General features: G+C 46.3%; 1 protein-coding gene across 9 annotated transcripts in view; it reads right to left on the reverse strand.

Moving 5' to 3' along the window:
- The window catches only part of KLF7 (KLF transcription factor 7), a 116308-nt gene extending 105896 nt beyond the window's left edge, over positions 1-10412 (reverse strand). For 8 of the 9 annotated variants that reach the window (XM_072875384.1, XM_072875383.1, XM_072875382.1 and 5 more), the window contains exon 1: positions 9873-10311. In XM_072875384.1, the coding sequence (XP_072731485.1) occupies positions 9873-9974 (102 nt within the window). In that variant the 5' untranslated portion in view covers positions 9975-10311. Of the gene's footprint in view, positions 1-9872; positions 10312-10392 lie in introns of those variants that run through there. The other variant, XM_072875377.1, reaches the window with a different exon arrangement.
- Between the last annotated feature and the right edge of the window lie 320 nt (positions 10413-10732).

Consider the following 10732-nt stretch of genomic DNA (forward strand, 5'->3'; position numbering starts at 1 on the left):
CCAAACTGGCTGTATTCTCAAATTAAGTCCATCCAGTGCCCTTTGCTTCTCCCTTATTATTTTAAAACGCGGACAAATTTAAAAATAAAAGCAAGAGACACCAAAGTCCCTCCCTGTCTGATCTAGTCACTAATGAGGGAGGTTTCTTTTCACTGGCACAGATTTTCCATTGAGCAGCAAATGCAGCCTCTCCACTGTCCACGTGTCAGAAACAAAGCCACTTCTGGGCTGATGCTTTCCATATGAAACACCAGCTCCCATCTTTCTTCTTCCTTCTCCCTTCCTCCTTTCCATACTTTATTACTCACACGGCAGCTGTAGTAGCTTGCAGATGAGTGGAATGTTTTCTTCGGAGCAGCATAAATTTTCTAGGCTGACAGGAGAGGCCAAAAGAAAGAAAAGAAAAAAACAACCCCCAAACCAGGATTATTTAGTACTTTTCACCAGCTTGAAGCAGTCAGCAAGCTCTGCAGGGCTGGCACCCTTCAAACTGCTGTGCAGCCACAGGAAAACAACAAAGCCCCTGAGCCGCTCACCTCGCCCTGCACCCTGGGATGTGGGGCACCTCAGACCCAGAGGTAAGCCAGAGGTGCCAAGGGAGGGTGAGTGAACTGATTCCTTGCCAACAAACGGGCACAGCACCTCACCAGCAGCAGCTGAGCAGAGGAGAGAGAAGAGTGACCAGCAGTTGCGAGGATCCAAGGAAAATGTGTGACTGCACCGCTCTTGTTCATCTCACCCAGAGGGAGGGAGAGCAGGCCCCCAGGTTAGAGACCAGAAGTAACCAGACATTGCTTACAGCATCACATAGGGTTGTGGCTGCAGTTCTCAAAAGAGGCAAGAGAATCACAGGATACACAGAGTCTGGATACCTTTTACTAGCAAAATTGCTAATAGCTGGGGAAAAATGAATTAAGTTTTAGGGGCACAAGCCCTGAAACAGAAGGCTAAAATTGACAACAAAGCCAAAGATGTTAGCCAAACCAAGTCTCTCACACCAAAAATAGGGCCAGGCCCTCAGGAAAACTTCTAGAAAGTAGAACTGGTTGAAACATTTCTACCAAACATTCTCAAAAAAATTTACATTTTTGTTCAATCTGAAGTGTTTTATTGGAATATATTGGTTTTGGAGCCACCACGTCATGCACTGAAATTTCACACATCCAAGATGTAATCTGGAAGGGCAGACCTGAATCAAGCAGAGCAGCGATGCGATTCTGGGTCTCTAACATCACACCTAAGTGCTGTGATGTGGCCAATGTCCATTTTGGGTGTAAAAAGCAAGCAGACAAGAGCACCTCTCACCCCTTCTACTCTCCCACCCACTGAACATTTTTCACCGTGGCCTTTGCTCGCTGGAACCTTTGTTTTCCCTCCAGCCCTGGTGGAGAATAAAGGCAGGCAATTAAAGGCAGTCCCCTACTTCACCCCCACCAGCACAAAGCAATTGAGTGCAATGCTGATTCCCCTCCTGGGCTGGAGTGAAGACAACTCAGCAGAAATTGCAAATGTTTACAAACCCAAGAACTTTCCTTATGCTTGAAAATGAACTTTGCCCACTTGAGAGTCAGGATTAAAACCAAATGCCTAACAGCATAGTAGCCTATTAGTAGTGAAAGCATTTTTAAAATCTAATTTACTTGTCATGTCGCATGCATTTTTCCTCACCGCACAATCCAAACAAACAGTTGTTCACACTTTGATTTCCAGTCACTTCACTTCAGTTGCATGGGAAGAACGCTGCAGCGTTCAGGGAAGAGCTGCAAAGGCAGCAAGCAGGTGGGCAAGATGATCCCGTCCAAAAAACACAAACCCTCTTCCAGGGCTTTTTTAATTATATAGATGGAGATACTTCCATTGATTGCAGTTTCTGTCAGAACATGTTGGTTTACAAAGGCCCATCATGGTCAAATGTCAACACTATGCCAGCGTCCCTTTAAAACTGACCTTGGGAGGCTGCAGGTTTAAGGGCAGGATTTGTAAATCAGGAGTCTAATTGGAATGTCTCAGAAGAGCCTCTCACAAGCCAGTGTCCTTCTCCTTTGCATCCCTCCCCATCAATCACACTGTCTCGCCTGTGTCACTGCCTACTTCTCTATCACTTGCAGAGTAGGAGCTGTTGACCCCCACGTATGATTTAAACCCCAGCTTTGCACTTGGGTTCACAACGCTGGGAAATAACCAAGAGGATTAGGACATGTGAGACATGGTCTATAAGCACCATGTTCAGAACCATTACGACACTTAAATAAGTATGTCTGCTGGACCTTCGGCAAGCATTAACACGCAGTCTGTGCATAAATGACTCAGACTCTTCAGTGTACGATGTAAATATACCACATGCATCTTAATAGTTCTCCAAACAATAACACATGTAATGAATAGACAGTTGCACTGAGCGGAAATGCTCTAGATTGGAAGGGATCCTTCACGTGTAAGAACACAGAGAGGATGGGTACCTGCTTTAAAAGGATTAAGAGCATCAGAGCAGCTTAATATATCAGAGCTGATATATTAAACCTTTTAAACAAAAAGAAATCCATGCCTTCCTGCCCAAGCTTCCTACATCCAACTCCAACACCTTTTAAAAACCTAGAGAAGGGGTCAAATTAGTGCTATGCACAGGTTGTCTCAAAGACAACACAGATGTCTGGGAAGGAAGATTTAAGCTTCCCTTTCAGATCCTTATTTTCTTTTTTTTTGGAGAGGCAATGCCACACCCTGCCAAGGGCTCCCTGTGCAGGAGCTGTCCTGCACTTTCAGCACCTGCCGGCTGGCGTGGCAGGATTTGGGCCGGCGGTTTCAGACGGGCTGGCTGCCCATCTCCCCGTAGCCTAGTGCAACCCTCTCCTGCCCCAGCCGCTGCACCCAAGCACTGCAAACCCATAATATTAATCCTCAGCGCAGCCCTATGAGAATGGAAGAACTGCCAACTAATCTTGCAACTGAAGAACTGAGAAGCAAAGGTTTGGTGTCCTGATGAAATCCAAAATGTCTATCTTTGAGCATAAAGGCTGAAACGATTTCTTCTAAGAAGGGAAATGAGACATGAACCCTGCTCTCACAGGCAGCCTAACAACCTGAACAGCCTTCCTCACCAACTGCTGCCAGAGCAGGGATGGCAAACACAGCCTGGTGAATACAGCGATACACAAGCTTTTTCTGACATACGCACCTACCTCTGTACTGCCAGCTCTCAAAATGCCACAATAGTGGCATTTTCTTAATGCTGCTGGAATCCAGTAACTGTTGGAAATCCCAGCTTTTTTATTTTTGAGAATAAAAGACAATAAAACAAATCTTCAGTGGCTCAGAAGCAAGAAAAGTAAAAAGAACATCAAATTAAAAAATTAAAAGTTTGTGACTTTAAAGACAATCTCAGTGTCATGGGAACCTGGCACATGATGTTTTAACTCAAAGTGGCAATGCTGGGAAGGAGACAGAGCCAAGAGAGTACTAAACTCAGACACTCAAAACATGTAGTGCCTATCAAGACTGAAGCCAATGGAAGAAAACTGGGACAGTCTCAAATACAACAGCATCAAGCTGGAGAATGTACCTGTGTAACATCTGTACTCCAAACCTGTTCTCTACCCAGGAAAATTTGTGAGGAGGTGAGGCTCTTTCCCTGACAGGTTTTGTTTGTTTGCTACAGAATCAGCTGAACCCTGCAGTTCAGGTGAATCCAGATTCATTTGGAACAAGGCAGAAGCACCCATAGTACGAAGAGGACCTGTGGGGAGAAGAAATTCAGCAATTCGGGTGGGTGATTCCTGCAACTTGAGCCTGAAAGACACCACAAAAATGGCACTCCCAGCTCCTGAGTGTTGCTGTGAGTTTGGAAGTGGTGGGGGCATTGTAGATGAATACGTAAGGGACTGGGCAGGAGGCACTTGAGAGTCCAGGGAAACAGAAAGGAAAGTAAGAGGGACTCAGCACCATTCTTGAAAACATCTTTATTAACTCTCCAGAATTCAAGTTTACCATCAAAAAGGAAAACTGCCACCAATTACATTACCTGTGAATAACTCTTTATGAGGTTTTGAGTGTGGTGATCAAAAGCCTACAATTTTTCTCCCCCTCTGCAGAATGTGACAAATTTGATAGGAGATGAAGTGTACTATTACCCCATTGCTTAATGTACTGAACACCAATGCTGCTTAGCCAGTGAGCAAAATCCCTTTGTTTTATAAGGACAATTGCAATCAAGGTTGTTCATATGCAGCTACAGAGTCAAACAGAAGCAGCTTCCTTCTCACTTCCCTATAATGTGTTCCCCAATGCAGAATGGAGAAGCAACATCCTGGATCTTTCTCAGTGGAGAGTCATTTGACAAGGCCTCAAAAAATACAACAATATCCAGAAGATACCATTTGCCTCCGCCCTGGAGAGCTTAAGTGTGAAATTACTGTGTGGAACTGAAGAACTTCTGCCATTTTCACATGGAAGTATCACGATGCAGACTAGCTATATATCACTATTTTTATGTAGCCTACTCTAATCTGTGCATTGCCTATTCAACAGGACATACAGAAAAGTGTGGACTTGGGGGAGGGGAGGTTAAAGCATCCCAAACAAATAAGACTAAATATTTTCTAGTTGAGTAACCCACATCATGATTGTGCATTGCTTAAAGGTATTTACCCCATTTCAAAATCACTTGACACAAGTCACACACATAATCAGCTATTTAAGACCTGTAACGTGGATTGCGGGGCTCTCTGCTTTCATAATGCCAAGAAATAATCACTTATAACAACAGATACTGTAATTAAGGAATCATGAAACAACAGAGACAGCAGTTTCAAGTTTGTCTTTCCTCTCTTTCTCCATCTCTTTCTGTAAGGTGATAGGAGCATGCTTTCAGCAAGTGGAGCAAGCAGAGAGCCTGCATGTATAAATGGACCAGCACTCAGAGTCTGAAATACACTGCTTACACATGTGGCTGTTCTTGGAAGTCAACCATTTCTGCAAGTTATTCTCAAGAGGCACAATGTACTATAAGCACTTAAGAAATGTGTTACACTGTGACTGGAACCAAGATGAAATAGCAATATTAAAAGAGATGGTTTAGTTTATGTAGTGGCCAACTATGCCATTAAACTAGAACAATGGAGATGATGGGGAGGCAGGAATGTTCTCCAGTGTGATTTATTCCTTTCCAGTAGCAGTGGAAATTTTTCCTATAGGCCTGAAAATGACCCTGTCTGCCAAATAGAAGTCAGCATTAAGATGTAAGAGTTCTGTTAGATTAATCACCTCGGGATACTCTGCTCTCACACAGCACAGGGATCTCAAAGCACTTTGCCAGAACAGGTCAAAACTCAGCCTCCCAGCCCCGCAAAGACCATGCCTTAGCATCATTGTTGTCAGTCACTTCAGAAAGGGGGAAACTGAGACTTGAAGACTTGATTAAAAACATGCAAAGGCAGCTCTATGACAGAGTCAAGAGTGAAACAAAGGCTTCCTTGATCCTATGCTTTACAGGAAACGTGCATCTCCCTTGGAAGGATCATTGTTTATTGCAGCTGAGAGCAACTGGGTCAGCCAAGGCAAGAGGAAATGTTGTTGGGCAATGGTTATCAGGCAAACGATATAATGCTATTTCCACTTCTGCCAGCCAATTACACCTGTTCTGCCCGATGACACATGTGGGAAAGGCTGGGTCTTTTAGAATAAGCCAGGGTTTGGCACCTAAGTCCTGCTGATTTTATACACCTGCACCAGCTACACACACAGTGACCCTGTGCATCTACCTGCTCTTTGTGCTCCCGTGCTCTGACATTATGGGAATTGCCATACTAGAAGCTGCCCTGTGGCCCACACAGAATATGAAGAGTCCCAAAATGTCTCCTGATCAGACCCCTTCTCCACACAAGGATGGTGAGTCCAGAGTCCTCCAACGGGCCTACGGAGAAGGATAATAGAGGTGGTTTGAAATGTTACCCCTAGAAAGAGACATATCTGACTACAAAAGATGCCTTCTGCACACTGATCTTTTAATGACCCCTCAAATGACAAATGACTGAAGGCCCAGCAGGAAGAACAGACTGAAGCCCCATGTCCAGCCCTTCCCAATTCTCAGCACTACTCTCCCCCTCTTTGCAGCCTGGCACACTGAGAGTGGGACCACGTGCAGCTGCACGGGCTACACTCCTCACAGTCGCCTCCCTCAAAAACAGCTCCTACCCACTTCCTTCCTCTGCAGAGTAACGAGGCGCTCTTCAGCCTCGTGCTGTCTCTCCCAGCAGTCTGGTTCCAATCTCGGGGATGCCACATCAGACAGCTACCCCCGAGCAACAACATATGTGGCCAGAGGTCCTCCCGCTGCACCGCAGCAGCCACGCAGGTGCTGAAATCTCCCCCCGCCCTGGTCCTGAACTGCAGAGTCAGCTCGCAGGGACAGAGAGCAACTAGGACAGTTCAATCAGAGCCAGGATGAAGTGCCAGGCAGAAACACACAGATGCTGAGATACCAGCCAGCTGACATACAGCGAACGCCTCATTTTCCAACGCATAGAGCCCACCTCTTCCTTTAATCTCTCTCAGTGCCGTGGCAGCGCAACGCTGCTGGGAAAGCTAAACAAAGACTAAACAAAGTTCTCTCTCTCCTGATGAAGTTGTGCTATGAATTACTCATTAGATCTTGACCTCTCCACTCCAAGAAAAACCCCTCCTGATCTCAGAAGTGTTTTGCCTGAAGGAGTACACCCAAAGCTGACATAGCGAAGCTAAGCTTTTGCTGCCTAAAAACCAAGGCTTCCCTTCCCAACATATTTTAAAATAACATGAAACACATCATGGATTCAGTTAAGGCTTCCACTTCAGGTATTTCCACTTTTACAATGTAAACTATGTCCAGGGCGGAGTGAGGTTTTTTGTTTGTATTTTTTCCTCCTAAAAAAGAAACCTACACAAGAGATGACAATCTCTTCCTACACAAAATCTGTTTGTTTTGTACATATTGCTGGGTTGCTCTCATTCAATTCCAATGCTAATCGTCAAAAGCAGATACCAAACTTGCTCACATTTCTCTTGCACTGGCAAGGAAAAAAGGGGAGATCAGCTGACTGTGTGCAAGCATTTAGCAACCTGCCTGTGCTGTCAGTGTCCTCCGTGAGCGATGGGTGTTTCACAATCGGAAATATGAGCAACTGCCCCAGCTGTGTAGTGCTCAGCCAGCAGCTACAAAAGTGTGGTCCAGACTCAGGAGAAAAGGAAGACAGGACTGTGTCAACACTTTCATCCCAAGGCATGCTCTGATTTTCAGCAGGACAAGTGCATCTTTTATGGTATCACAGTAGACACCATTTCTAGGAGCAGGAACTGGCACAGATTAAGCTCTCCACCTCTCCACATCAAGCACTCGTAGCTGCTAATCAAAAAACAACTGGAGCTCACAATGTGATAAGGAAGCCTGCTCTTGACCCACACAACTACTTCCCCCTTTTTAAGAGACTGAAGTAATGTCCCGGGGTGCTGCTTTGCTGCTGGGAGAAGCACTGCTCTGGAGCCTCTGTGGAGCTCGGGTATGGCACCAGAGCTCTTCATGGGAGCAGAAGCAAGACCCATTCAAGTGTTTTCACTCAAAATTCAAGCTTCTGCTTCCCAATCCTGATGCTTCCCGCAGGGATCAGTCACTGCCCTGTCAGCTCTCTCAACTGCAGCCTGACAGTTTTAAGGGATACCTTCAGAAACACACACACGTGCACACACATCCCTTGTCCCAAAGCTGCTACGGTTTGCTTAAAATAAATAAATCCCCAGACCTGGCTACATTTGCAAGTGATTCAGAAGAATGAAATTGGGGTCTCTGTGTCAGTGGGTCTGCCAAGCCTGCGTGACAGCATGCTCTGTACAGCCAGCTTCAGCTGCTCCCACCACTGATACATCAGTTTTGCTCCCTGTTGTTTGCAAGGAGAGTCCAGGCAGCAACAGGGGAATAAAAACAAACTGTAGATACAGGATGTATTATGAAACATCAGGCACTGGTTGGAGGATTTGAGGGGAAATAAGGGAAAATGTAATAAATTATTTTCAACTGCTCTTTTCAAACATATGTGGAGAATCATTGGGGTTTAACCAGGAGAGTGTGAGTTTCAATTTCACAATAGTAACAGTGGGCTTGGGTAGGTACATTGTACTGTATAAAACAAACTGCTGCTCTTCCATGCATAAAAGAAGGCAGCAGGAGACAGAGTATCACACACAGTACTGCCTAAAGCATGCTGGCTATGTCAACAGATTATCTCGCTTTGGACTGTCTGGACTGTTACTAATATGCAACTGAATATGCAACTGATCCAACAACAACGATGCTATGAAATTAATTTTTTTAATGAAGTTATATTAACCTCTTCAGTTTAATTAGCATGTTAAAAATACAGAAGGAAAGCAGATGTGACCATCATGGATGTGCGAGCTGAATATTAATAACAAAAAGCATCCCCTCCCCCTCAGAGGATAAAGCAAAGTTGGATCGGTCATTTTGCAAATTAAATGCTGAACGTGTTCGCACTGTAGCTGTCAATAAACCTCCCGTGTGTGTGCATATATGCACACAAAGCTGAAGCCAAAACAATTTTACTAGGGTAAACCTTTAAAGATCCAGCCCCGGTCCAGCTGGATGACAATGCTACAGCCCGAGTGCTCCCCTGAAGCCCTACCGTCCACATTTCTCCCGACACACACTTCTAAGGAAAAATTAAATGAACATCCCAAACTATCACTTATTGGAGACCTAACACATGCTACCCTTACGCTAGCCAAGACTAAAGTGAATGCTGGCAAGATGAAATCCAGTGGCTCGTTATTCTTATAGTGCCACGGGTCCGTGCGCTGCATTAGCACCACATGTCATCCCAGCCACACTCCACTATTCCTACCCACCAGCCGATTTTTTTTTTCTTTTAAAGAGACACTAGTTTCCAGAATTTTGCCTGGCGTATCACCCCTGCCAGAAAACCACATCAAGAAACAGGATTGTCTCACAATGTCCTGCTGTAACAAGGAATCCTGTCTTTCCTTTTCCCTCTGTATTCCAGCTGATAACTATTTATAGATCTACGCATTTGGGCTCATAGTTCATTTTATACAACTCTTTTCTCTGTAACCTACTCTTCTCCTTGGTCTTATTTATTCATGCCACCAGTCATCATTTTAATGCATTCATAATACTTGATTTCCATCTTTAAAGTATCCTAATTCTGTCTGCATATTAACCCTACGGTGCCTCAAAACACAGTGGTTTACTGGAACCAGCCTAAGGCGTCATTGTTTTAAGATACAGCAAGAAGTGTGTGTTTCTCCCCACCTTCTAAAAAAAAAAGAAAAAAAAAGACTGAAAAATAAGTCACCTCCCTAGTTACAGAATTTAGCCTAAAAGCTTTTGCTAGTGCTTCCGCACACCTGCCCCCCCATCTCTGATTTAAGCTACGATTTTTGTTGACATATACTAATTACCTGAAAATAAGAACGATCTATTCCATTTCCACCAGCTGCCAGTTGTCAGCACTGGCTGGAAGTGATCAGGCTTGTTTAAAAGAACAAAAAGAAAAAGAAAAATCTAAGCTCAAAAATAAAATAAAAATAGTAGTCATCATAAAAACAAAACCCTAAAGAATGCCACCGGATCTCAGGTGCTGCCAGGCGTGCTCAGAAAGGACTGAAGGCAGACAGATTTGAATGGACTGCTCAGTTTGTTATGGCAAAAAATACAGAGATTTAAAGGTCTACCCACGCGGAAAAAAAAGAACCACCAAAAAAACCAACCCTGAATTAAAGAACAAAAATAAAACAAAGTCAGAAATGCAGCCCCAATGCATCGACTGTCTGCGCTTAAGAGATTTACAGGAGTAATTTAAATGATTCACCTGCTGCCAGTTTTCCTCCAAGGATGGCAAAGCTGAGAAGTAGCCGGTGTCGTGGACAAGCTGGAGTTCCTGGAATATACTATAACTAGCCAAGACATCCATGCTGCTGCTGAGCAAGACCCTTTCTTTCTGCTTTTGTGTGTGTTTGTTTGCTCGGGTGGGGGGTTGTTTTTGATCATAAAAAAAAAAAGAAGGAGGAAAATCAACCAATGATAGATCCAGCGTCCCTTTGGCTTTGTTTTGTTTCAGTCACACTTCAAAAAAAAAAGAGAGAGAGAGAGAGAGAGAGAGAGAATCAGCGCGGAGGGACGGCGAGGGCCGGGGGCCGGGCCGAGGAGGGCGAGAGGCGCCGGCGCGCACCGACCACCCCGCGGCCGCCACACCGGGGCACGTCCCCGCCGCCGCCGCGCACCGCGCAGCCCCGCGCCGCGGCCATGCGCGCTCGTGCCCGCCCTTCCCGCCCCCTCCCCTCTTTATTTTCGGGAACCACATCCCCCACCCCCCCCCGTTTTCCTCTCACCCTCCCTCGGCAAACCCGGCCCGGCCCCCCCGCCGCCACCGCCGCCGCCGCCACCGCCGCCGCCTCACGGCCGCCCCGCCCCCGGCCCCCCCCTCCGCGCGCAGCCGCGCGGCCCACTCAGGCAGCCCGTGACCATGTAGGGTAAACGGCGGGGCGGGAGGGGAGGGCCCGCGGCGCGCCTGAAGTCACTGCCGCCCAATGGCGACGCCGCTCAGGGAGCGGGGGGCGGTGCCGGGCCGCCGCCGGCGGCGCCGATTGGCCGGCAGCGCGGCTCCCGCCTCCTCCCCGCGGCCCGCGAGGCGGTGCGCGGCGAGCTATTTTTAGGGCGCTATATAAGGGG

This window comes from Ciconia boyciana, chromosome 10 (assembly GCF_034638445.1).
Source record: "Ciconia boyciana chromosome 10, ASM3463844v1, whole genome shotgun sequence".
In the NCBI taxonomy this organism is placed as follows: Eukaryota; Metazoa; Chordata; class Aves; order Ciconiiformes; family Ciconiidae; genus Ciconia; species Ciconia boyciana.